The 27,938-nt window shown below is 38.0% G+C and overlaps 3 protein-coding genes and 1 non-coding gene across 17 annotated transcripts in view; 2 read left to right on the top strand and 2 right to left on the bottom strand.

Moving 5' to 3' along the window:
- The window catches only part of C19H18orf54 (chromosome 19 C18orf54 homolog), a 45,471-nt gene extending 43,557 nt beyond the window's left edge, over positions 1 to 1,914 (bottom strand). For both annotated transcript variants that reach the window (XM_055080685.1, XM_007119477.4), the window contains exons 1-2: positions 1,829 to 1,914; positions 1,162 to 1,258 (exon numbers count right to left, since the gene is read on the bottom strand). The gene's annotated coding sequence lies outside the window, so the exon portion shown is untranslated. The remainder of the gene's footprint in view (positions 1 to 1,161; positions 1,259 to 1,828) is intronic.
- STARD6 (StAR related lipid transfer domain containing 6) lies at positions 717 to 27,409 on the top strand. Its single transcript, XM_024132303.2, has 8 exons — positions 717 to 782; positions 1,480 to 1,666; positions 1,721 to 1,966; positions 2,607 to 2,899; positions 5,927 to 5,976; positions 17,575 to 17,701; positions 23,502 to 23,595; positions 27,321 to 27,409. The coding sequence occupies exons 1-8, from the start codon at positions 717 to 719 to the stop codon at positions 27,341 to 27,343; spliced, it is 1,086 nt and encodes a 361-aa protein (XP_023988071.2). The 3' UTR covers positions 27,344 to 27,409.
- Positions 9,872 to 9,944, top strand: TRNAA-UGC (transfer RNA alanine (anticodon UGC)). The gene has a single exon. It is a non-coding gene; the product is annotated as a tRNA-Ala (tRNA).
- POLI (DNA polymerase iota) overlaps positions 13,327 to 27,938 on the bottom strand; it is a 61,501-nt gene continuing 46,889 nt past the window's right edge. For 6 of the 13 annotated variants that reach the window (XM_028480686.2, XM_028480687.2, XM_055080681.1 and 3 more), the window contains 5 exons: positions 25,649 to 25,815; positions 24,391 to 24,487; positions 23,963 to 24,093; positions 19,511 to 20,462; positions 13,327 to 13,798 (listed from right to left, as the gene is read on the bottom strand). The gene's annotated coding sequence lies outside the window, so the exon portion shown is untranslated. The remainder of the gene's footprint in view (positions 13,799 to 19,510; positions 20,463 to 23,962; positions 24,094 to 24,390; positions 24,488 to 25,648; positions 25,816 to 27,938) is intronic. The other 7 variants (XM_028480676.2, XM_028480677.2, XM_055080682.1 and 4 more) reach the window with 7 other exon arrangements.

Here is a 27,938-nt window from a genome sequence, read left to right as displayed (position 1 = left end):
ACAGGCTCTGGACGCGCAGGCTCAGCGGCCATGGCTCACGGGCCCAGCCACTCCGCGGCATGTGGGATCCTCCCGGACCGGGGCACGAACCCGCGTCCCCTGCATCGGCAGGCGGACCCTCAGCCACTGTGCCACCAGGGAAGCCCCCTGACATTCATTTTTGATACTATCCTCACTATTTTCAATTCTGATGTAAAATGGATTCAGCCCACCTCTCTTTCAAAGGAGACTTAATAGTTTGGAAATTGCCTTAATGTATTCATCTGTTTTTCCATTTTTAAAATTGAGAGAATTTCAGTCTACCTTAATATAGCAACAATAGGATCTATATTTGAAAACCTAAGAAATAACAGAATGAACAGGCACTACTTCAGTAAATAATATGACATTCTTTTAGAATTAAATCAGTGGATTTTCTGAAGTAAAAATGAAAGCTTAATGTCTAGGACTTAACACATGCTATGATGTTATAAAATTAATATGTTTAATTTTTGGCTATAATTTTTGGAATGTTTAAGTTTTAACAACTTTTAATGTAATCTTAATAACTGTCAAATTTGACTTTAAAATACTGAGAAAGTTTTCCGTTTAAGAAGAAAAGAGTAAAAGGTCAGAGCTGACACTAGTCAGTGCAAGCAGCAGCAGAACATAAGATAATGGTTATTTAGCCTCTGATTTCCCTGAATGCTGTGATACTATTGGTATACCTCTAAAGAATGGCTAGGCCAAGTCAGCTCTGCCCTTTCTTCACCCCTCTCACTAATGATTTTAACTTTTCTCAAGTAAATATTGCTTGGATTAACAAACTTGACCAAACGTTTCCTCCCTTTCTGCAACACAGGACAGGTTACCGATTTTATAAATTATTTTACAAAACCTTGAAAACGAAAACAAAACCCTAAAAGAGAAAGCTGTTGGATTACAGTGCTCAGTAAGTGGGTAATAACATTTATCTTAACTCACAGGAGGCAAAAAGAAAATCCACAACTGAATTTCTACTGTGCAAAGTTTCCAAAAGTACACCAAAGAAGAAAGAAAAGTTTAATCAACTCCTATGCACCCATCATCCTGCTTCAACTACCAACACAACGAAACTCTATCCACCCACTTCTCCTCGCTTCCGCCACAGAATTATTTGGAAGCAAATTCCCTGCATCTTACCATTTCTTCCGTTACCACTTCCAGGTGTATCTCCAAAAGGAAATCCATCATTCCGACGAAAAGAACGTTAGCACGAGTGGCCAGAGATCTCTACTACCTTTCATTCAAAAACAGAACGTAGAGCGTTAAATTACCAATGAGAATATCTCACAGGAAATGAAGAACAACTCTGAGAAATAACAGCTCTGATTTATGTTATCAAAATGAACGTGTTTGTTCTGCAGCAAAAAAAAAAGAATTAATGACCCTGGAAAGCGAAGATCGCTGGCGCCCCTGCAGCGGAGCATCTTCGGCTTCAAAGCTTCCGCCCTTAACTAGGAAACACCTCCCCCGGGGATTCCAGCACCCACCCCGCCACCGCAGTCCCAGACACAGGCTTCTCACAAACCATTCATCAGACAACAAGAGCGAGCGGACAGTTTTGCCGAGGTGACGGCCTCTAAAGCCCAAGACCCTGCCTCCCCGCCCGCTTCAATCGCCGACAGCGCCTCGAGGTCCAAGTCAGGTCCTCTCCGTCCCGTTCCGCGACCCTCCCCCTAAAGTTGCCCGCTTTCCACAGGGACTCTCATCCCGCCCCCTCCCTCGGGAGACAGCCCACCCCTCCCCTCGGGCCGTCAAAGGATGGGACGCCTTTCGAAAATACACGCCCTTTTCCGGCCGAACTCACCGACGAAGGCCCGAAAAGAGAGAAAAGCGCACACGTCCTCAACTCTCCACCCAAAGCCCTGGCCTGCCACCCGACGGGAGACGCCACAAAGCACCCAGACCCGGACGCCGCCCGGCCTCAGGCTCCGCCAGCTCGCAGGTTCCTCCGCCATCACAGCCGAGCGCGGCGCCCGCGCTCCCTTTCAAACTGACCCAACATGGCGCTGGCTTGCGGTGCGCATGCGTGGCGCTCGGGCGCTGGGGCTAGCAGGGCGAGGGGCAGGGCGTTAGGTCGCTCTCCCTGCTGGGAAGTGTAGTTTCTCCCTCCTGGTCTTTCTTGGGCGGGGAGGTTCTCGACTACCTCCGCGTCGCTACCCCGCGTGCCCTCCCCACCTCGGTCACGGCTCCGCGCGGCCGGGCTGCGCGTATGACAGGCTGAGCTTCCTTCGGCCAGTTTCCCGGGGCTTCGAGACGGGACGGGGCGGGGATGGGGACCTGGGGCCCTGGCGGCTGCCGTTTCGGTCGCTGAGAGCCAGCTCTACAGCCACAGTCCTTCCAGCACGCTCGGCCTCCCCGCTTTCAGAGCACCCCCTCCCCTGATAAGACACCGATTCGGCCGGGGGGGCAGATCCCCCGACCACTTTTCCCCCTCCTCTTCAGGGCCTTCCCCTTCCCATCCCTCAGCCCGGCCTTCCTGGGTTTCCAGCTGGCCCCTCACCCTCAAAGCAGACGCGGAATTGGAGGAGGGAGTTTGGCCAGGGATGGGATTTAACAAACTTCTTGGGGACCTTGATTCCCAGGGAAGAATGGCAGTGACCCAGCACGGATTGGGGACCCAGTCAGGCAACCCAGAAACGGGGAGATTATACAAACAGATGTAAAGACCCACTTAACAACAAGTGTGAACCTGTCTACAAGGCTGGGACGGGATATGAGGTGCGAAGAATCCAGTTTCAACCGAGTGGTGTATCAGAAAAAGATGCCAGCTCAGTGTTGGTTTGTGTTTTATTTTTCACTGACCCTATGGGTGAAGATATCCTTGACCGTTACTCCATCTGAATATGTTCCAGTTCATCCGACGTTACATCACCAGGTAATAGAACTGTAGTCTTGCTGTTTGCTCTTTTCTTCTCTTCACCCTCTCTAGCCCACTAAGCTTAACTTTCCCTTTTTTTCTTAGCAAATGAAAAAGTCCGGAAGCTACAAAATTTAGTTGAGTGGTTCAATTAAACACATGTTTATTGTGGCAGTAAGTAGTGCTAGTGATTTGAAAATGAGTAAGACAGGGCTTCCGTGGTGGCGCAGTGGTTGAGAATCCGCCTGCCGATGCAGGGGACGCGGGTTCGCGCCCCGGTCCGGGAAGATCCCACATGCTGCGGAGCGGCTGGGCCCGTGAGCCATGGCCGCTGAGCCTGCGTGTCCGGAGCCTGTGCCCCGCAACGGGAGAGGCCGCAACGGTGAGAGACCCGCGTACCGCAAAAAAAAAAAAAAAAAAAAAAAAAAAATGAGTAAGACAAAGTCCCTGCAGGAAGTTTACATGCTAGTGGTATGTTCCAAAGAATCTGCAATTTCTTGATCCTTCAGTATCACGTATGTTGCTGGTAGGAAATAAAGTGTTATATATGCTGGGACAAGCCCAGGTCAGGGACCAGCCAAGGATTGTTAATAGCATGACCTTAAAAACTTAGACATTTTTATCCACATTCCACCTAAGTATCTTTTTAACCTATTCTTTTTACAGATAATTTCTTAAAGGTTCTTTTTCAAAAACATTATCTTTAATGTTTCTCTTACTACCTTTTTCTTTCATTGAGGACAGATATATCACGTTTCCAAATGAGTACATAAAGTATAAATAAAGGACACTGAGAAAACATTAAGGAAATTATCAAATATATTTACCTAATTCATGGATCAGAATAATTCTACTTCCACTTCATTCCTTCACAAGTTGAAAGCTATGGAGATCTCCACAAGGATTTGGAGAAGAGTCCTAATAGTTATTAAAATTCTGGACTAGATCTACTAGGAAATGTAGGTGGACTATAAGGCACTTGCCCAACAACTGCTCAAGAAGTTTTAGGTTACTATCAAGAAACATCAGGCTGTAAAGTGGTTAAGACTTCACTAATTTATTTTCTCTTACTACCTTTTTCTTTCATTGAGGACAGATATATCACGTTTCCAAATGAGTACATAAAGTATAAATAAAGGACACTGAGAAAACATTAAGGAAATTATCAAATATATTTACCTAATTCATGGATCAGAATAATTCTACTTCCACTTCATTCCTTCACAAGTTGAAAGCTATGGAGATCTCCACAAGGATTTGGAGAAGAGTCCTAATAGTTATTAAAATTCTGGACTAGATCTACTAGGAAAGGTAAAGTAACCATGAGTCTACTAGGAAGGAGGAATTATAATGGTTTACTAATGCTTTTCAAATATACATGTCAACTATGTGCTGTGCCTTGCCGGAGAACTAAACACGAGAAAATAGATTTATGATCCCACCTAAAGGTCTTTAGGTGAGAGCTAAGGAAGACGTGTGCTGATAATTAAACTTTAAGAAGGTTTATTCAGGCAGCTCTTAGGAGAGTTTTTTTTAAGGTAGATTTAAATGTGTCCATTTTAAGAAAAAAAACAAACGTTTTGATCACCAAGAAGGGGCCCGACACTGTTTCAATCACTTCTACATATATTAACTCACTTAATCCTTACAATGACCCCATGAGATAGGTATTACTATTCCCAATCTATAGAAGTGAAAACTGAAGTTCAAAGTTTAAGCAGTTGACTCAGAATGATAAAGCTGGTGGTGACTGGCAAAACCAAGATTTGAATCCAGCTCTGTGTTGTCATATTCTTTCCACCACACCAGCCAGCTTCCCTTAATTGAAAACTGGGTGATGGGCCAAAGCACCAATGAGACTCCACCTTCCTGAGCTCATTCAAAGCAGAAACAGCGTCTTACTCAACCTTTTTTTCCACATCTACCACAATATCTAACCCTTAGCAAGGATTCAGTAAATGTGTTTGAGTTGAATTGATGTGAATTTGATCCTCTCTGAAGAGGTAACATTTAAGCAGAGACACCAAAGAAGAGGAGTCAGTCCTGTGAACATATTGGGGAAGAACATTACAAACAGAGGGAACAGCAAGTACAAAGGCCCTGAGGTGGGAAGTTGCTTGGTTGTATTTGGGGAACAACCAGGAGGTCAGTATGAGTGGAGCTAAGTGGGAGAGAAGGAGACAGGTAGGAATTGCCTTTGGAGAGGAAGGCAGGGGTCAGATCATTTAGTGCCACTGCCACTAGCTTTAAAAAGATGAATTCCCAGTAACACATGATCAACAGATTATGCTGTTTTACAAGAGAAAGGAAGCATGATTTAGCTGTTAGAAACAACAATTTATTGAATAACTATTATGTGCCAGGCAAAGGGGTAAGACATGTAAGTGCATTATTTCATTTAATCCTCATATCAGTTCTACCAGGTTAGGTATTGTCCCAGCTTTACAACTTGAGAAAATGAGGAAAGAGAAATATGAAATAACATGGTTCACAATTAGTCTGTGGCAGAGACAGGAGTTGACCCAGGTCTCTTTGACTCCAAAGCCAAAGCCTGCTCTTTTTACTATATCACATTTTCTCACTTGAAAGACTATGAATAAAAAGGAAGAGATTCATGCATGCATGCATTCCAAAAGTAGTTACTGTTCATTGCTATGTGACAGACATAGAAATAGTATTAAAATGTAACACAGCATTTTAAAAAGTTTTTGTACGATTACATTCTCATCAGTCATTTGTTTTTAAAACTTTGCAGGTAGCTGGACTATAAGGCACTTGCCCAACAAACTGCTCAAGAAATTTTAGGTTACTATCAAGATACATCAGGCTGGAAAGTGGTTAAGACTTCAGTAAGAAAAGAAGTTAAATATGTTTCAAGAGTTTGTTTTTTAATGAGAAACAATTCATTGCAAAGACATTTTAAAAAATATTTTCTTTTACAAGCCAAAAGAAGTTTTTACTTTTGCTTTATTTTTTGTTTTTTTGTTTTTCATTTTTTCTGTATCTGACAGCTAATTTATTTGTGGATTTTTATTCCCCTTTGAGAAAAAGATAACTGTTTCCAGCAAGGCTTCTAAGAAATTCCATGGAAATCTGTAAGTACAATCTCCTATTTACAATCATTGTTTTGAATTCAATGACATTGATGTATCTAGAGTTCAATGCTACTTCATTAGCTATAAAACGTTATTTGATAGTGAACAGGAAGTAGAAATTATAAAGTCACTTGTTTGAAATGTAAAATTAATAAAATGAGCAATATGTACCATCTAATTTCCAAATCGGAAGACAATCAGAAAAGAAAATCACTTCTAGTGAATAATTCGCTAAGATAGGAAATTTCCACTTCAAGAAATAATTACTATAAAAATAGATTGATATTTTCTTTCTAACAGTATTTCGTGGTCTTTTAAACACTTGACCTTTCCATTAAATGAACCACTTAAAGATAAAGTTTATTTTCCCAATATATTCCTCTTGCTAACATATATAATTTATTCTGTAAACTGCTTTCAAGAATATTTTTGAGGATCCTGTTATTTCAGATACAAGTACTCTAAGGGAAATTGTGCTGACATTTTTTTTTTTTTTTTTTTTTACGGTACGCTGGCCTCTCACTGCTGTGGCCTCTGCCGTTGCGGAGCACAGGCTCCGGACGCGCAGGCTCAGCGGCCATGGCTCACGGGCCCAGCCGCTCCGCGGCACGTGGGATCTTCCCGGACCGGGGCACGAACCCGTGTCCCCTGCATCGGCAGGCGGACTCTCAACCACTGCGCCACCAGGGAAGCCCTGTGCTGACATTTTAAACCTTCCTTCCTTTTAAGAGTTGTTCCTCTGTTGCTCGTGATATCACGTTAATGCCATCAGATCATCATATGCTATTGAGAAAACCAAATATTATTTAGTTTATTTTTGAGGGGTAGGGGTCCACTCCTTTTCACTACTCTGTTTTGTGCTTATTGCTCTTTTTTTCATCTGACTCTATCTATCTTGTGTTTCATTTCAATTTTTTTATTGTAGGACAAAGCTGGTGTACTTTCTCCTATTCATTTTAATAATTATCAGGAAGGTAATCCCTACCTTTGTTATCTAAATAATTAATGATTCTAATAGTTGCACTTTTGAAAATAGATTGAGCAGGGAGTGGGTAACGTCAAGCCCAGGCACACTATGGGAATAAACTTTTGGATGTTGTAGTTTTTTGGTGCCTTCCAGGTCAGACCAGTGTGGACGGCAACCTATGCATCAAAGAAACCATGGAAGGTATTTATTCTACAAATACTTGCTGGGTACTTTTATACAAGGTGCTCTACACAATGCCTAGAGCCATTCAAAAAATAGCCTCAATAAGGCTGTTTTAAAGCTTTATTCAAATTTTTCATCAATGATATTGTACTCTTACATGCCATACTACACAGACAAAAGAAATTGAAACTTTTTGCACTTGCTTTAAGAGAAATTTATATGCACTGCATACTAGTTGATTTATTAATGCACAGTAATATCTTATCCCAAATCTTAGTGATTTAACAGACACTGTCTCATGGTTTATGTCATCAGGAATCCAGGTATAGCTTAGCTTGGTGCCTGTGCCTCAAGGATTCTCACAAGGCTGCAGTCACGGTGTGGTCTGGGGCTTAGGTCACATCTGAAGGCAGCTCTGCTTCCAAGCTCACTTACACAGTCACTGGCAGTCAGTTCTTCGTGGGCTTGTTAGACTGGGGACCTCAGCTACTTGCCAGCTCTAGGCCGGAAGCCTTCCTCAGTTCTTGACGTATGAGCTTCTCCATAGGGCTATTCACAACATGCCAGTTTTCCTCCCTCAGAGGGAGGGATTTAGGAGAGAGCCAAAGAAAGAGCAAACAAGATAGAAGCCAGAGTCTTTCTGTAACCTAATCATGGAAGTGACCCCCCCCCCCCATCATTTTGGCAGTATTCAGTTTATTAGAAGTGGAGATCACTGGGGGCCATTTTAGAGGCTGCCTATCACACATTGATTTTGGCAAACTCTCTTTTAATTCTTTTTTACAGTTGAACTATCATCCAATAAATACCAAGCACAACTTCAAAATTAAGACTGCTAGAAGATACACGAATCTCAATTTTGCATGCTTTTGTCAAGCACAGCCCACCGATTCTTCTAAATTTAGCATGTTTATGTACAGAAGGAGAGTGTGACTGGAGCAGTTAGTATTTTTCAAAATATCTATATTATTCTAAATCAGCTGGGGCAGATATTTAGGTTCTTCCAAAGGAAATCAATCTGAACATGTTGATCAGGTTGGTCTGCCTCAGTTGAAACGTTTACCTCCCCCAGCTTGGAATGAGAAGAAGGTGAGATTGCCGTCAAATAAATCAAGGGAAAAAGCTAGGGAAGCTTAAAATTTTCCAGTACTTCAAGCTTCACAGTTTTATTTATAGGGTTATAAATAATCAAAGCAAGAAACATATGCATGTTAATTTAGACTGGACAACAAAGTATAAACATTGCACACTTTGGGGATATATAACATGGTCTAATATGGTTTGCCAAGCTAGTGTCTGGGAGAAATTATCCTTCAAAATGCCCTGTGGGGAAAATGGGTTGCATTGTCAAGTTTTTCAAAACACTCTAGACTATTTTCTGTAAGGTTCAGAGAAGTCCTAAAGTAAAGACATCTGTCAAACTGTAATTCAGAGTCTTCCAAATGTTTTCAACAAAGAACATGCTTGCAAAACATTGACCTAGATAGATAATGGGTCACTCATCTCAGATTTGGATTCTAATAGAAGCTCTAATTGACTAGGTATGTACAGAGAGAAGTGATTTATTTTTCATTATCTCTCTACTATCATTCTCTGGCATCTCATGGAGTATTTCAGTAACTTCCTAGTGGATTCCTCATATATACCTTTACTCAACTACATCCTATTCTTCACACAATGGTTAAAGTAGATTTTTGAAATATAATTCAGTGTTGCTCCCCTGGCTAAAATCTTCTAAAGGCTTTGTTATGCTCTGCAAGGCACTATCTGGCCCCCACCTACCTCTCTGACCTCTCCTACCACTGCATCCTTGCTCTCCTTATGCTACAGCCACATAAGACTACTGTTTGCACGAACGCACTGAACTTAAAGCCATCTCAGAGCCTTCGTAGTTGCTCTTTTCTTGCCTAGCGTGCTCTTCACCCAAGTCTTTCTAAGGCTGATGTCATTTTTGTTTTCAAGATCTCAGCTTCACTGCTTCTCTTCAGAGTGACCTTCCTGGCCAATTGGTCAAAGTTCTCAAATACACCAAGCCACTGTTTACTACCCTATTCTGCTGTTACCTTCTTCATAGCATCTATCACTAGATGAAATTTATCTTCTTCATTTGTTGTCTTATTACGTCTCTCTTACTAGAATATAAACTTGAGAATAGGAACTTGAACAAGAACCAGACTAGAAATAAGCTCGTGTTCATCGTAGTATCCCTAACACCAGAACAGTGTCTGTCACACAAACACTTAATAAATATTTCCTGAATGAATTTGTGGACTTTAGTTATGTTATATTGGCTGCCAAATAGAAAGCATTTAAACATATTTGTTTCCCTTATAACTACAGAACAACAACAAAACCTGAAGATATTTTCTCAACACTTTCACCCTTTCTTATTAATTTCCCACCCAAAAAGCTCCTTTTGTGGTTAGCTTTGAGCACTTGCCTATATGCATGAGAAGGGGGCCCGTTCTTTGGTTGGAACTTTTTTCCTTTCTACCCTCAAGAGATGAAATACAGACCTACCAGCACACAGTTCAGCTGACACATTCCCCTATGTTCCCTATTAATTCCCCTATTAATCTACTGTATGTCACACACTAAGCTAAATAATTTCATTTTTAAATTTACCCAAATATCCCACAAATAGTTTCTATTGCCTGTTGTTTTTCCTGTGTATAGATGACACTTTCCATGTTTCTCTGCATGCATGCCTCACAGTTTTCTTGAAAACTGGACATTTTAGGGAATTCCCTGGAGGTCCAGTGGTTAGGACTCTGCACTTGCACTGCCGAGGGCGCAGGTTCGATCCCTGGTCAGGGAACTGACATCCTGCATGCTGCGTGGCTTGGCCAAAATCAATCAATCAATTTTTTTTTAATCCTTAAAAAAAAAAAGAAAACTGAACATTTTAGGTAATATATTATAGGAACTCTGGATATAGATTCCACCCACTCACCCAGGACTTCTTATTGCTTGGGCGTTTATTTGTTTAGTGATTTGTCTGGGCTAATTCCGTGAAGTCTGTTACCCACCCAGTCTGCAGCCTCAGATATGCCTGCCCTGATTTTTGTCCTTGTTTTTATCTTTCAGCCTGGCATCCTATAGGTCATCCCTAGGTTAACACAAGCCATTATTGGTCACAAGTTGTGCTTAGCACCCAAAGCCAGTAAGATTTTTACCCTTTACTGTCAATTCTGTGTGTGGTTTGGAAACTGTTTTCACAGTTCAGGGAATTTTATGGTTTTGCCCTGCATGTAGCCAGGGGGCCAGTAGCTTGGAAGTTGTGTCACCAGTCACTCCCCAGAGGACATAGCCTTGGGGTACACACATTCTTCCAAACCACCAGCGACGAGTATGATTTTATTTTAAAGTGGTCAGAATAGCTTATTGCTCAGTCAGTGATGACTCAGAGATTATGCTTAAGTCTCTTGAGCCAGTAAGACTTCAGCCCTTCGCTACTTAATCTGTGTATGGCTTGGGGAATGCTTGCAAGTCCGGCAAGCCACGTATTGGACTGATTGCTCCTAAGTAGGGGCAGCCTAGCATACCCAGCGTGATTTGTCTGAGTAAGGGCAGCCTAGTACACCCACTCTGATTTCTCCTGAGTGTGGGCAACCTCGTATATCTACTCTCATTACTCTGATTAAGGGCAGCCTGTCATTCACTTCGATTGCTCTGAGTAGGGACCTATGCACTAATACACTGAAGCCAAGTAACACTTCTACTCCGTGAGCAAGTGGGTAGCATAGGGGAAGGATGGTACCATAACTTTCTCAGTTTGCTCCTGTTATTCTAGGGGTGAGGGGCGATTCAGGCCCCAGGATTCACAGCCTACTGTGCCTTGGGCAAAGCCTTCACCCTACCAGTGAGATCAGGGTGTCGGGAAACCCTAGTCTTCTGAGCAGTGCATGCAGGGAATAGAGCCTCTACAACATGAGCTGAGAGTTTCGGTGATGAGAGACGTCAGTGTCCTGCTGATCCCAGGATGAAACCATAGCCCTAGCCTGGATCTGGCGGGGAGAGGGGGCCCCTGTCTTCTAGTCTGCACCCAGCTGGAGCAGAGCTACCGTAGAGTGAGGGGGGTGGCTGGAAGAAGGTCGTGGCTCAAATGCCACAGACTCTGACTTTTCCTACCTAGATTTAGTAGATTTTTCTTGAATAAATGTTTCTTCATTTCCTGTGTGCTGTTAGGTCAATTTCTAGGGAATTTAAGTAGTTTTTAAAGGTAATGTTCACCAGTTCAATGAGTGTAGAAGAGGGTTTCCTTAGCTCCTCACATAGCCACTCTGGAAGTCCCACTCCCAACTCTAATTATCACATAGGAAATGCCAAAAATAAGATCACTAAAAAGCCTATCATCTTACAGGTGCTTCCCCAGGTTTATAATTTCTAGTATGCAAAAACAGGCACTTTCCACTGTTTTCTCCTCCCTTATCCTCCTAGTTTACTGTTCAGCAGTACTCATTCACAGAAGCCATAAAAGGCTATGAAATGATTTAGAGATGCATGTCCAAATTAGCATGTTGAAACAAATGCACATTTACTAAAAGGTGTTCATTGCTTCATGAAATGATGATCTATAAGAAACACAATTTCATGTATCAGTTATCCCACATACCAGCTAAAGCTTGTCAGAAACTGTGAGAGACAAGAGAGAATAATTAAAATATTTTTAATTTGACTTGGTCACTTTATTCATAATGAGCATGAAGCTTTATTATAGATCTTAGTAGAATATCCAAAGAACCATTCATTTTAATGATTAATAGATATAAAAATATAGTTCTTAGATTCAAATATGACAAAATTGATATCTCTGAAGAGTCTTGAACACAGTAGGTACTGAATTGCTCATTGAGTGATAGATTCAAGTATTCAAGACATAGAGATGTTTTATGTTTTCAAAGAGGCATGATATTTACATATTTTTTAAAAGCCAGTAACTCCAATACACCTCTAACTAGTGAATTAAGATAAGGTACTTTTTTTTTTAAAGATAGATTTTATTCATTTTTAAAAATTTGGTTTGTTTATTTTTGGCTGCGTTGGGTCTTCGTTGCTGCCCACGGGCTTTCTCTAGTTGCGGCGAGCGGGGGCTACTCTTTGTTGAGGTGCACGGGCTTCTCATTTTGGTGGCTTCTCTTGTTGCAGAGCAGGGGCTCTAGGCGCACGGGCCTCAGTAGTTGTGGCACGCAGGCTCAGTAGTTGTGGCTCACGGGCTCTAGAGCACAGGCTCAGAAGTTGTGGCGCACGGGCTTAGTTGCTCCGTGGCATGTGGGATCTTCCCGGACCAGGGCTTGAACCTGTGTCCCCTGCATTGGCAGGTGGATTCTTAACCACTGTGCCACCAGGGAAGGCCAAGGTAAGGTACTTTTTAACTAGTAACCTACCCTCTACCCAAGACACAACTTTAATTATAGTTCATAATCTTATAGGAAGCAAAATAAATCATTTCTGCCTTGCAGTCATATAATACCAATAACTCAAACTTTTCTCACCTTTACAAATGACTGGAAAATGAACAATTAGCCATTGAGTAGACAGTCTAAACCAGGAGTTGGCAAACTTTTTCAGTGGAGAAGCACAGAGTAAATATTTTAGGCTTTGCAGCCCCTGTGGTCTCTGTTCTAACTACTTAGCTCTGCCATGATAGCACCAAAGCACAATACATAAGTAGACATAGACAATACATGAATGAATAAGTATGGCTGTGTCTCAATAAAACTATTTACAAAAGCAGGAAGTAGGCTAGCTTTGACCTATGGGACATAGTTTGCCAACCCCTCTCCTAAAGAGAAGATATGAAAAATCACAAATCCTCAAATGCTGATAAACTTATATGTATATTAGGGATTCTTCTTTCCTCCCATAACAATTTTCATATCCAAGTCATAGAAACCCATATGTAAACTACCCCCCAATGTATTAGTATAATATAGTGAAAAGAGTATGGGATTGGGAAGCAGTCAGAGTTTCAATCATGCATTATTATGAACTCAAACACATTTTTTTCTCTTCCATTATAGTTTATTAAAAGATATTGAATATAGTTCCCTGTGCTATAAACCTTTTTGTTTATCTATTTTATATATCGTAGTTTATATCTGCTTATCCCAAACTCCTAATTTGTCCCTACCACCACCCCCCTTTCCCCTTTGGTAACCATAAGTTGTCTATGTCTGTGAGTCTGTTTCTGTTTTGTAAATAAGTTCATTTGTATTATGTTTTAGATTCCACATATAAGTGATGTCAAATCATATTTGTCTTTCTCTGTCTGACTTACTTCACTTAGTATGAAAGTCTCTAGGTCCATCCATGTTGCTGCAAATGGCATTAGTTCATTCTTTTTTATGGCCAAGTAATATTCCATTGTATATATATACTGCATCTTCTTTATGCATTCACCTGTTAATGGACATTTAGGTTGCTTCCATGTCTTGGTTATTGTAAATAGTGCTGCTGTGAACATTGAGGTGCGTTTATCTTTTCGAACTATGGTTTTCTCCAGATACATGCCCAGGAGTGGGATTGCTGGATCATATGGTAACTCTATTTTTAGTTTTTCAAGGAACATTCATGCTGTTTTCCATAGTGGCTGCATCAATTTACATTCTCACCAACAGTGTAGGAGAGTCGAACACATTTCTTAATGTCTCCAAGTCTCTGTATTCTCAACTGTAAAATGAGAATAATAATTATATAGATAAGGGTTGTGAGGTTTAGGTGAAATACTTTACACAAAGCTCTTCGCACAGTGTCTGGCACATATTAGGTGTTTAGTAAATGGAAGCTCTAATTATTATTATCACAGAGCAGCTTGAGGGTAAGAAACATTTTGTCTTGCAGCACCCCTGTAGCCTCAATACCTGGCACATAGTAAGTGCTCAATTAAGTATTTATCTAATGAATGATAAACAGAAAGGTGTAAACATTTGAAATTAGATCTCTACCTCATAGCTATACCAATCTAAATTCCAGATGAATTACAGGCTTAAATGTGAATATAATATTTAATAATTAGACAATCTTAAAAGAAAGTCACAGTATTTTAAGACTTTTCCCTATAATGAATGAATGAATGAATGAATGAATGGAGTGGGGAAGACTGTGAAGTCAAAACAGGATGTTCCCCAAGACACTTAATTTATAAAGGCATGATTTCCAGCTGTGACTTTTCAGCAAGGTATCTAGACTTATTTAAAATGATGTTGTTCATTCATTATATTCAGTTATTCATTAATTACTTTCTAGGTGCTGGTAGGATAGTAGTGATCAGAAAAAAATGCATATACTTGTAAAGCTTATAATCTTGACATTCTCAAGAAAAAAACCTCTTAAAGTTAATTTTTCATTATTTTATCCAGCAGATTTGTTTCTCAAGGAGTTTTTACTCTTTGTAAGAGAGAAAAGTACATAAATACCTATAATACAAGGCAGAGTGGGATGACTATCATAAAAGACTCAATATATGTGAAATAATAATGGCTAACATGTATTGAACCGTTAATACATGCCATGTACTATCCTGTAAATATATTAATTTATTCAGTCCTCATGACAGCCCTATGAGGTAAATATTACTCTCTCTACATATGAGAAACCCAAGACTTCGAATAAGTAACCTGCCTAAGGTCAGATAACTGGTAAGAGCTAGAGCTAGAATTTGAAAACAGGTGGGCTGACTCTATATGCTACTCTCCTAACATTTTAATTTTATTGCCTGTGTGTACTAGCAACTATGAAACATCAGCAAAATCAAATATTAAGTATCTCAGTGTAAAGAACTATGCAGATACAGGTGTAAAGCATTATTAGAATTATTACAAGCCAACTTCAATCGAGAGTTTTTAATAAGTTCCTGTCTCTTCTAGGGAGCTTCTTTCAAATGTCAGGGAGGCTCTGCAATAATAATATGGGTATGATCAGGCCCTACACATGTGTAGAAACTTGATATGTAACAGATAAGGCATTACAAAAAAATGGAAAAGGATGAACTATTTATAATCAGTTGTGCTAACATAAGTGATTATTTATATGTAAAAAGTAAAATTAGATGCTGACCTCACACTATACACAAATATCCATTCCAGGTAGATTAAAGTCCTAAATGTGAATACAAACTATAAAATTTTAGAATAAAATGTATGGAAGTAGCTTAATGATCTTGAAGTAGGGAAGGATATCTTGTAGAAGACATAAAAAAGCACAAACCATAATGGAAAATATTGGTCAATTTGACTATGGTAAAGTGAAACACTTCTGTACCCAAAGAAATAAGTGAAAAGGTAGGCTGTAGCCAGAGATATAATATTTGCAGTATACATAATTAATAAAGGATTTAAATTAAAAATATAGAGAACTTCTATATTAAGCATTTAAAATATACAAGAAGGATAGCTATCCATATGCATAAAATTTTAAAACAAAGTTTTGAAAGAAAAAAGCAAAATGCTTTTGTAAATTATACGTAATGTATGTACTGTTACTTAAAGTTAAAAATCGAAACTTCCTCTCCAAAATAGAAGAAACAAAGCAGCTGATGCCTAAACGTCCTCCATTTCAATATTGTCCATCCCTAATTTTATCATGAATAACTATAAAAGGGTTTGGGCAAACCTTCCAAAAAGAGCTTCAGCACATTATTCCCCTTCTTACCTTGATTTTTTTTTTTTTTTTTGCTTTCTCTCTCTTCAACACTTATCAAACCATATAATAATTTTTTGATTATATGTCTGACTGTCTGCTAGGCTGAAGTATATATATAGTTAACCCTTAAACAACACGGGTTTTAACTTCGTGGATTTTTTCTTGATAAATACATATTACAGTACCACAGGGTCTGCAGTTGATTGAATCTTTGGATGTGGAACTGTGGATATGGAGGAACCACAGATAAATAGATCCGACTCTAAAGTTATACACGGATTTTTGACTGCATGAGGCTCAGGTACTGCTAACTTTCATGTTGTTCAAGGGTCAACATAATAAACAGTAAATGTTGGTTCACTCAGTCAATAAAAGAGTGCTATTAAATGATTAAGGGTAGTCATTATCAGTAAATATATAGTAAGTGCTTAATTAAAGACACCTAATTCGTTGTTAGTTAGAAATACAAAAAGGTCAAAAACTCTTTATCCTCAAAATTTACATTATAATTAGAGAGAGAGAGAACAGATTAATAAAAAAAAAAAGCAATCTAGGGAGGTATATACAAACCCCTTAACAATAGTTTTGTATTTAAATTTTAACTGTTTTATATCTGCCTTCTTTTTCAAAGGACCTGATAATTATTCAGGTTGTTTTGTCACTGTCTTCTATAGAGCTTAATAATAAGCTCTTAAAAACTTTGTAGATCTGAAGGAAGGAAACCTTACATACTAAGAAAATTTTAGGATATCTCACAGAGAAAACTAGGGACCAGCTGAGCTTTTAAAGAGAGACTAACATACAAAAAAATAGTCTAATGACTTACTTGTTTACCAAATCATAAAAACAAGGTTCAGAGGAAGAACTCTTCATAAATATAACAACTATTTTCTGTAATAATAGCATTTAGTTTTTACCTCACTTCCTCCAAAAATTTTAACTTTTTAGAGGTTTAAAATTTTGACTTTACTTAAACCTATCTCCTTAGTTTAGAAAGAATGATTAACAGAGAGAGAAAGTATGGCCAATATTATTCAGATTTCATTTTCATTTAACAACCTACTGCTAAACAGTGGGTTTTAATCCAGTTTTCTCACATTGTCCTAACTTCATTGATTGTGATAGCCTAACCCAATTCTATTGATGGATTAACATAAAGGTTAGTTACTTCTCCAAATCTTGACATATGAAAAATAAATGAAATTCAGAAGTCAATGTCTATAAATGGAGTTTAATTGTAACACAAGTGTGCCCATTATATATTGTCTATGGCTGCTTCACTGATACACTAGCAAAGTTGAATAGTTGCAACATAGAACATGAAGCTTGCAAAGCCTAAATTATTTACCGTCTGGCCCTTTACTGAAAAGTCTGCTGACCTCTGCTTTAGACCATATTACACCCTTCAATTAAGAATTAAGGCCACAAGATATTGTACAACCACACAAACTTCTCATCAATTACTGTTGGCTTATGATAAATACAGTAGGTAAATGTTTATGAGAAAGAGTTTAGAAAAATTCTAAATGAAAGTAGCCCCTTTAAAAAGACAACCATAGAAATATTATAAACAAAATTTGTAGAAAAATGAATTTTTAAATAATTTATATTAATTATTACAATGCATATTTATATAAACCTGGCTACTTCCAATTGAATATTAGTATTTTAAATTGCTGATATTACCTTCAAGTTTTCTTTACATTATTTGCTAAATTAGTGTGCTTTATACTGTGATAGCATTATGTTTTCAACTTAGACTAAACTTATTAAATTTTGAATTTTCTTTATTTCATTAACTATAGATATCGTGTTGAAGGAATAATTCCAGAATCAACATCTAAACTATCTGATTTCCTCTACAAACCTGAAAACAGGGTCACATGGGACAAATTATTGAAAGTGTACAACATGGTACAAAAAATTGATTCGGTAATTTACTGTTTAATATTGGACTTTCACTGTATGAGTACACTTTTAGTTTTCTATCTTAGTGATTTGAGTTTATTAAATCTGTATTATGTGGACACTTTGTATTTTATAGGTTCAAATCAAGTTGAAATTTTTATAAAAAGCTTAAAACTTCCTTCTTTATTAGTCAAGAGTTCAATTCCAATTAGCTTTATTCTGTTTTAAATGAATACCACATTCTGAACTTGGTCAGCTCTCCTGCAGATGTGTGCCTTCGGTTACTGAGGGGACTGAACTCATGGATTCACCTCCTCCATTAGGTAGAATAAAAAGATTAAGCATGCCTTGTTGATGGGAAGTCAGTAGATTTATCTTAGTCATAATACACTAGATAACAGGAACATTGTAGACACTTACTGTAAGGACTTAAGAACAAACAGCATGTGACTTTTTTAAAGAGTAAGTGTGAAATAACATTATATTGTGGTTTTAGAAACACTTTCAAATACATTGTCTCAGAAATGAAGAGGGAGAATAAAAACAGAGGAAAGAAAAATATAGGTAATGGAGTAGAAATTTAAAGTCATAGAGGTGAGAGAAAGAGACAGAATGCAAGAGGCAAATAGGGCTTAAAAGGGAAGAGAAGATCAGGGTGAGGTGAGGGTAGAGTGAAAGCTCAGGAGGAGAAAAACATGAATGAAATGAGAAAGACTGTTAGCTGGTAGAAAGAAGGAGGAACAGGAAGAAGACAGGAGTCGGGTGAGGGATTCTGAACTCTGGTACAGCACAGTATAGGTCTGACACTTATTAAGACTGCTAGACTTCACGGTATGTAAATTATACCTCATAAGCGGCTTTTAAAAATTGAGTCCTACTGTTTGGCTAATAATAACTTTATTAGAAGGAGCTGGTAAGTGTGAACGTTGGAGTAATGCAAACTTAAACAGTTGCATTTGTAAAATTCCACATCACTGAGTCTTTGGTTCTTAGAGTTTCACTCATCAAAACAAATGGCCCACATATCTGCCATCACCTTATCATTTATTTAGAACTCTGTAGGTTAACTTTACCTCCTTTTATTAAACTGATTTTGAAATCTGGGGTTGGGGTGAGATTGTAGAAAAGCCCAGAAAGGTAAAGCAGTTTCATCTTGTAGAGAGGCCTTGTAGTTCTTATCCACAAAGAACACCTGTCCATGACCTTCTTAGGATTTGAACATGGCCCATCACAAATGAAAATCCAAACATTGGACTGTTTCATTCATGATTGTATGATACTAATTATACAGTTTCATTAGCATTTCAGATATTTCTGCTGTTGCTGCAAGTCAGCTGTAATAATGGAAAGTATACTAGATTTGGCATCAGAAAACTTGAAAACAGATTCAGAGGAATTTTGTGATTTGCCCAAGGTCACCACAGCCAATGTATGGTATAACCAGGACTTATACCTGATCTCCTGATTCCAAATTTGATGCCTTTTGCAGTATACCACAGTATCTCTGAATCACATTATACTGGGAGAAGAATTAGTCTGCCTTCCAGTGAATGTTTGTAGCATTCACTTCCAGGGGTGCATTTTAATTGACTCATTCACCCCATTGGTGAGGAAGGGATTCCTGCTCTAGGGTTATGGTGGTGATCAAACACATGACACCAGCACTAGACAAATGAGATCAACAGCACTTTGTTAATCCTTAATCACAGCCTAGGAAGGACTGTTAAGACTCCGTTAAATTAACATCTGTTAGTGGAGCACAGGGTGCCAGTAGTGAGCCAGGTTCAACAAATGACCACAAGAGAAATTGAAATAGAGAAGTTTATTACTCACAGGTCGAGGAAGAAGTGTAGAGCACACCTCAAGGGCCGCATGTGGGGAGGTCGAGGCAGGCTGCAGACAGAGAGAGGCAGGACCTGAGGCACATGCCTTTATTAGTGTCGGTGGGTGGAGTGCTTTGGGGTTCCTGGGCTAAGGCCAGATTGATCAATTGGAACCAAGAAGAGCAGGGTTTTGGTATGCTCCACCGGGGGCATCTTACCTAAGGTGCTCACAAGGGGAAGGCCCTGGGAAGTGGGAGAGACAGTTGATCAGAAGCGCTGTTGGGGAAGTCATATCAGGAACTTACATTTGCTTGTGACTCTGAGAGCTGTTATCTGGGGGTGTCCTTACATGAGAGGACGAGTGTTAGTTTAAGGCCCCTGCAGGCTGCTCGGCCAAACAAAATGGATACTGAGGCAGCAGTACCATGGAGTAGCTTAGCTAAACTCTCAAGGATGCACCATGTCATGCAGTGTGACATAGGAGTTGCACTCAGGAACAGAGTGAATAACTAGGGGTTGTGCAAGGCAGGCTTTGTAGTGTCAAGAGGTTGAGGTGACCCCTGATTCCTACAGGAGGATCTGATTAGTTGTTGGAATAATTCTGCAGGGTAGCAGGGAACTGAAACGCACTACTCAGGTATAAGGAGGCATTGTGTCTGATCCTGCTGATAAGGAGGGTTGTTGGACTAAAGGTTCTCATCTGTGGGAACAGAGTGGGGAGAGGAACTTGCAGTCAGGCCATTCACAACCCTCCCAGTTTTACCAGATGTCAAAGCAGCACATATATTGGCCTTTAATTTTAGGCCTTACACCACAGGCTGCTAAGTCAATATATTTTTCAGAATATATTACCTAGTCAATGTGGGGTAGTAGACACAATATTGTACTGGAAATCCAGGTTCTAGTTCTATACATATCTCTAGTTCTCCATGTAATTTAATGTTAGGCTTCAATTTCTTCATCTAAAAATTCAAAGATTAGATAATATCAAGATTCCTTTCTGATTCTGTCACACTTATGATTATATTAACCCGTGTTAGATATATGATTTGCAAATATCTTCTCCCATTCTGTAGGTCACCTTTTCATTTTGTTGATAGTTTCCTTTTCTGCGCAGAGGCAGTTTCGTTTGATGTAGTCCCACTCGTTTATTTTTGCTTTTGTTGCCTTGCACTTATAATTATACATCTAATGTTTCTTTAACACTGAAAATGCAAGTTGACTTGGTGATAAATTCTTAAAACCTCAAAGCCCTGCTTTTTCCAAATACAGTCCAACCTTATGCAGTGAAATTCTTTGGGGAGCAGTACAAAGAACAATATTAAATAATTGTTGCAATCTTTATGATTTGATTTGTTTCAGGACACATTCATATGTCATACCATTACACAAAGTTTTGCCATGGGTTCAATATCCCCCCGAGACTTTATCGACTTAGTGTATTTGAAGCACTGCGAAGGGAATATGGATATTATCAGTTGTAAGTTGAAACATTTTGCCCACACTTTGGAATTACTATGAGTCATTAATAAATTTTTTAACTTTTAACTCAGTTTGAAAGAAACAATATTTTCAATTAATTATTTTTGTATTTACTTAGTGAGACCAACAAATTCATGTTAATATAGATAAGCCTGAAGTTTTACCTAATTCTAGAGGTGCCATTTATATCATAGTCAATGATTATGGAATCTCCTGGCCTTTTTGCAGCATATTCCCTGCAGCACTCAGTATAGATAGATACTTGCAGGCTAAAACGTCACAGCATACATTATAAAACTACTAAGAAACAAAATTGATCTTTGGATATATACTTTTGTATTTAAATTACATAGAATGGGTATATCTAGAAACTGAAAAAACTCATGAAGAAAATTTCAATAGATAGGTGTTTTCATAAATGTGCTTATATTTCTTTTAAAAACTGGAGGTTTTTTTTTTCACTGTTGTGGCTCCCGTTGCGGAGCACAGGCTCCGGACGCGCAGGCCCAGCCGCCATGGCTCACGGGCCCAGCCGCTCCGCGGCACGTGGGATCCTCCCGGACCGGGGCACGAACCCGTGTCCCCTACATCGGCAGGCGGACGCGCAACCGCTGCGCCACCAGGGAAGCCCAAAACTGGAGGTTTTGATACACCCTTATCCACCCCCCCGCCAAAAAAATGGGTCACTCTGTAAAATACAAATAAGTAACCACTTCCTAATTTGCGTTATTCACTTAAAACATACCAGTTCACACCCCAAAGATCTTTGGACTCCAAGAACTCCAGATAATTCATGGTGAAGGGACTTTGGTAGGACAATGGCCTAGAGCCCTTTTTTTCCCTGTAATTCAATTTAATCTCACTACTCCTATGTGAATAGTTTCCCCTACGGTAAACTACTTGGGGAGGGACAGTTAAGTGTCGTTAATTATTATTTTCCAGCAAGGCTGCAGTTACTCTGATATATATCTGCAGGGCTCTAAGTGTCAGAGTCCAGGGCTGAGTCATTGCTCTGCTGACAGCACTCACGCACACAGTTAGCTCTCTTGCCCATTCCACTGGGGACTGATGTTCATCACTCTCACATAGCTGTCTCATATAGTTTCATACAGTTGTCATTGAGTCGTCTCATTTTTAAATGAGGGCACATAAAAATTTACTCATTGCCTGTAACACAAAATGCTGTCCATTTGAATCACAGATCTGTTATTATCTAGATTTTGAAAGCATTCAGTTATCTCATTGTTAGTGGTCAGAGGGAAGGTAAAAAATAAGTATGGAAGATAAAATCAATAAATAGTTATAATCAGTCATTCAGTGATCACTACTGAATTTGCTTTAGTGATTTTCTTTGAATGAGTTTTTGATGATCACTGATAGTTTTCTTCTTAATGTTTCTGTTGTTGTCTAGCTTACTGTGTACCTTGCTTTGAGCTAAATATTTTGCATGCATTTTCTCACCAATGAGGAAACCGAAGTTCACAGAAATCAAGTTACATAGCTAATAAGCAGCTCAGGTCTTTCTGATTTTCCAAAATCTGTACTAACTACCATACTGTGCGCCTCACAAAAGACCCATGCTTGTTTGTGGAATATAACAAAATTTTTAAAAATAAAGACAAATATAATCTCCATATTTTAAACAGTGAAAAAGTATGTTAATATCACTTCTGGCAGTACCATTTTGCCAACATAATTGGCTCTGTTAAGATGATGAAACAGGTCATGAAAATGGGAAATTGATTCAACCACATTTGTCTCCTAAGCTAGTGCTTAACATATTTCCACAGAAGTGATTGCTTATGTTAAAATCATATAGAAAAACGCTCTGACAAGAGCAGCATTCGGTTGCACAGAATAAACAAATATATTCTGTTGCACAGAATAAACAGTCGCACAGAGTAAACAGATATATTTGGAAGAGTATATATAATTATCGTAAACATAATCATAATCAGATCACCTTCCTTCTAACTTCACATACAATATGCAGTTATGCTGCATAATTCCTAAAACAAAATCTACTGATTTTTAATTATATATTGAAGTTAGCTACAGGGAATTGGCAGAAAGGGGCATTTAAACTACTTCTATTGAGAGACCAAATAACTACATCAAATATTTTATTTTAAAAATTTATAAACCAAAACAGATATAAACCCACTATCCTAATAGAATAAGTCTCTTTCTTTGTGATTTCTGCTTCAAATCTCAGAAAGTAATTGAACAATACTTTTAACAGTTTTTCCTGTATGTGAAAGATAACAGCATCTTTCAAAGTACTACATGAAAAAGTTTGAGAGGACAATAGTGATCATACTGATATTCTTTCATTTTTGGCCTGTGTACACATTCAAATGTGCAAACATACATACATATGTATAAAACTAATATCACTGCTGATAATAACTAAGCTAAATCAGGTGCTATGTCATACATTTTTTAAAATATGCTACTGGAAACAGAATTTTTCATCTTTGTGGAATAAGTTTCATTTTAATTTTTTTTTTATCACTTAGCTACTAGGGTGGATTTTCCAGCATATCCTCCATCTTCAAATTATATCCGTGGTTGTAACCATGCTTGTGGCTATATATGTTGACCTCTGCAAGAGTAAGTGTTATTTCCATATATTTATTTTTTAACAGTTTTTTAGTTCAATTTGTAATTTGTTAACTAACTCACCAGAAATATGTTCTGGTATATTCTGTTGGGAAAAAAATTGCCCCTAAATAATTTTTTAAGTATTTTTGTCTTAAGTATAATCAGAATGGATAATTCCCTATAAAGTATGATTTGAGGTTTCTGGCACTAGTCACATGTATACAAACATCCTCACCCCCTCCTATTAACCTTAACCTGATGTTTTATGTTTCTCCATTAGTGTCACTTCTGTGAATTATTAAGGAATTTTTGCAAATTAAAAGTAAATTCTCTAGAATTATAATGCAGTTACGTTTATCAGCAATGAATGCTTTACCTTGAATAAATTCTTTCCAGTGGACTACCTACTGAGAACAGATACCTGCAGAATGAGCCATCCAGTAGGTAAATTCAGAAAGGCAAGAGCTGGAGAAATTAGAGATGAGTCACTGCCCACAGGTGGCCAGCCTAGGGATAAGATGGTAACATCCAATACGCATAGTCTTTAAATGCATATATATTAATTCAATGTATATCATTCTACAAATTCGTTATGTTTTAATTTTTGGTAAATGATTTTATATTAAATAAAAGATATTGACACATAAAACCAGGTGTAAAACTTTATAGCGGTCAGATATAAACCACTCAGTATGAGAAAAATATTTCTGTGAAGGAAGTCAAAATAAAATTACATTTAGACCCGTACTGCTTAATATTTTCTCTACTGAATTAGAGAACTAAAAGGTATTCACAAATATTTACATTAATGGACAGGATCATTGATGCAGATGATGATGTTGATGACGATATGGCCTTTCTGCCCATCCGTCAGTCTTGTATCTATGGCCAGGACTTTATTCTCCACAGCAGGAAAGAACAAAACAGGGAAGGATTATTACTCCAAATCAGCTATAGGCACGTCAGCTGCTGGTGGGGACTCTAGCTGGGAAGCTACACGGCCTAAAGTGTGCTTCACAGGCAAAGTCCCCTTCTTGCACCTTGTCACCATTCCCTTCCACTGCAAAAAGCATCGGACAAAAGCTCTGATTTAGATATCCCACCTAGGGTGGAAACTGCCTAGCATCCTGCTGGAGAAGGGTACTGACAAAAAAGTAATTTTGTGCCTTCTCTTTCCATGCAGCCCAAGTCCTGTAGTAAACTTATAAAACATATTATCTGTAGTAGAGGTACTCTACGGTAAATGTTGGAAAGGCTTTGTTAAGTGTGTAAAGCCCTAGTAAACTCAGATGGAGATTTAAGACCATACAAACTGCTAGTGAGTCCAGCCATTTGAGACAATGTAGAAATAGTCTAAACTCTGCATAGGGAGGGTGTAAGAATATAGACACTCACCGTGTGTTGGAGCAGTGGTCTTCAAACCCCCCAAGAGAGTTTTGTAAAACTGTATACTGCCTTGCACATTTTAAAGTTGATGTTAAAATTTTTCATAGCGTTATATTAAGAGGGTGCAATTTCCAGCATACTCTAAATCCTGACATTTAAAAAAAATGGTTATATCACCCTTCTAAGTGCATCCAATGGAATCTAAATACCATAACAACTTGAAACCCACCATTACATTATCAATTTCAAAATACATATAACCTTTAACAGTCAGAAAGTTTATGTCATTCCTTTTCTCCTTGATCCCATATTTTTACTCTTTTTCCCTTGCATAATTTTATCCTAATAGAATATATCTTATGCTTTGGGTTCTTTTATTAATCACTATCTGTCTATTTTCTATCATACCTCAGCAAAAATAAGTACCTAATTTTTAAAATTTGTTTTATTTTCTATGACCCCAAGTATCTAAATGTTAAAATATTTATATGTGTACTGGTTTAAATTGTTATTATTACACATTGATAAAAATAAGTTACATAATTGTTCAGTATAAAAGCAAATTGTTATTGGAAACACATATTATTAGCAAAACTTAGCACTTACTATGTGCCAGACACTGTTACAAACAATTTACATATACCAAATAAGTTAACTATTTGCTCCTCACAGTTACCTCATGACGTCGGTTGTATTACTGTCCCCATTTTGCAGAAAAGAAAATGGAAGCCCAGAGAGATTAAGTAACTTTCTCAAGGTTACACATAGGTAATAGCAACGCTCAGCTTCAGACTATGCAGGCTGGCTTCAGAGTCCATGCTTCTACCAGTTACACTCATTTAACTGTAAAAAACATGGGACAAAAGCGCTGATCTAGATATCCCATCTAATAGAATGAGACAACATTTAATATCAAGTCTACTTCTACGTTGCATTTTTATAAAATAAGCATAAGAAACTTTGTTCACATAAATGAGTGAGTTAAAATGGAGAGAGTGTAACCCTAGCACTGTCATTCAATCCCTTGAAATTCTTCCGAGTTATGTACTGTGAATTACATAGTGACCTATAATCAAAAATTGTTTTTAATGACCTATCAGGTGACAACTCAGTTAGATCCTTACATTTGATTGAAAGCAAAGAATTGACATGACTTGGTAAGGTTTTATTACCCAGTCATCTGTCATTCACTTTCTCAATTCACTTCCAATAGATTGAATTTTCCCTTTAGCATCTCAGAGATTTTTATATGCCAGAGTAAAGCACCTTGGTACCATTCAAGTATTATTCGGGGGGAATGACAGGCATCCCTTGGTTCTGTAAAGCAATAGAAGGTGGTGTGAACAGGCTGGTGGCAAGAGAAAAGCCAGCATCTCCATCAGAGACGTATTCTCAGATCAGTTTAAGGAAAAGTTACATGGAAGTTAGAGATTTGAAAATTTATTCCCTTAAATGTTATTCAGTCTCTCATACCCCTTGGCAAGTCTTCATATACTCTAGTTTGAAGATCACTGGGTTAGAATGTAAAATACTACAGTCTTCTTGGAAGGCAATTTGGAGATAACATTTCAAAATGTTAAATGCACAAAAACTTTGACCTAGAAACTCAATGTAAGTATTTCTAGAAGTGCAAATGGATACATTACAAGATGCTTTATTGCAGCTTTATTTACAGTGGCAAAAAGTGAGAAACAACCCCATGACGGTCAATAGAGAACTGGTTAATAGAGTACGAAATACCATGTGCAATCATGAAAAACAATTAAGCTGATCTGTATAGATTGACACACAAAGAGGTGCATGATATCATACTAAGAGGAAAATGAAACTAGTTCCAGAAAAATAAATATGTCTCGTTTTTGTAAAAACAAGAATGTACATGTGCGTATATGTGAGGTACATATACATATATGTACATACATGCTATCTTTGTATATCCATAGACAATAACCTGAAAAGATACAGTCAGAGTTATAAATAGTGATTATCTCTGGTGAACAGAGTGAGGGGAATTGTAAAAATGCTCTACAGTTTAAACTTTCATAAGCATATATTTTATAATTTTTAAAAGTCAATAAAATGACAAAAAGGAAATGATAACTAAAACTGAAGACTTTGAGATATAGTCTGACTACTTAATATTTTTATGTAAAATAGTTATTTATGAGTGTGCAAATCACTCTACATTTTTTTTCCTTCCTTCCTTCAGTAACTGTTTACACTGTCATAAGCACTATATGGGCAATCATTGGTGAATAAGACAAGAATCCTGCTCCTTATAAACTTGCAAACTCAATAGATAAACTTAAAAAATTCTTTATATTTTTTAACTCTTCCTTTGTTTACAGGAACCCAGCATATTCCAAACTAGTGATGTTTGTCCAGACAGAAATGAGAGGAAAATTGGCCCCATCAATAATTGAAGCAACCATGCCTTCCAATTTAGTAAGCTTCCTCCTCAATGTAAAGGATGGAGTAAAGACACAAAATTCCATCAGGACGTGGATGTCTTCATAATGGGCATTCGTCATGCCTAAAGAAGAAATGAGGCCATTTAAAAGCATGTGTGGCAGTTAACTGCCTTTTACTTCTAAGTCAACATGCATAAACACTGTTACACTATTCTAAACTGTATTCTTGAACAAACTGCTGAAGGTACTTTGTGAAAATAAGAGCTCATAGTTGTACAAGAGAAGCATTAAATATAGTTTTTAATCTCAAATAAATAAATAAATTTGGCAACACAATTAGATAGAGAAAGGCGATGATATTTAGTTTCCCTAAGCAGTTCTAAATCCTCATTTAGAATATAAAGGTACTTTGTGAAAATAAGAGCTCATAGTTGTACAAGAGAAGCATTAAATATAGTTTTTAATCTCATATAAGAATAATGTTAAACAACAAGTGTTCTTAATGCACTTTTATCTTTTGCTTTTTTTCCCTGGAAAATGCCCTGCAAGAAAATA

This window comes from Physeter macrocephalus, chromosome 19 (genome assembly GCF_002837175.3).
Source record: "Physeter macrocephalus isolate SW-GA chromosome 19, ASM283717v5, whole genome shotgun sequence".
Classification (NCBI taxonomy): domain Eukaryota; kingdom Metazoa; phylum Chordata; class Mammalia; order Artiodactyla; family Physeteridae; genus Physeter; species Physeter macrocephalus.
The sequence above is the reverse complement of the archived record's forward strand: the minus strand, read 5'-3'. Positions and strand labels throughout refer to the sequence as shown.

What these genes read in the sequence shown, in the direction of transcription:
- STARD6 (XM_024132303.2), top strand. Translation starts at nt 717, where the DNA reads ATGGCTAGGCCAAGTCAGCTCTGCCCTTTCTTCACCCCTCTCACTAAT. An exon ending in AAGAAATTCCATGGAAATCT is followed by an intron (nt 5,977 to 17,574) that starts GTAAGTACAATC and finishes CATTAACTATAG; the next exon opens with ATATCGTGTTGAAGGAATAA. An exon ending in ATATGTTGACCTCTGCAAGA is followed by an intron (nt 23,596 to 27,320) that starts GTAAGTGTTATT and finishes CTTTGTTTACAG; the next exon opens with GAACCCAGCATATTCCAAAC.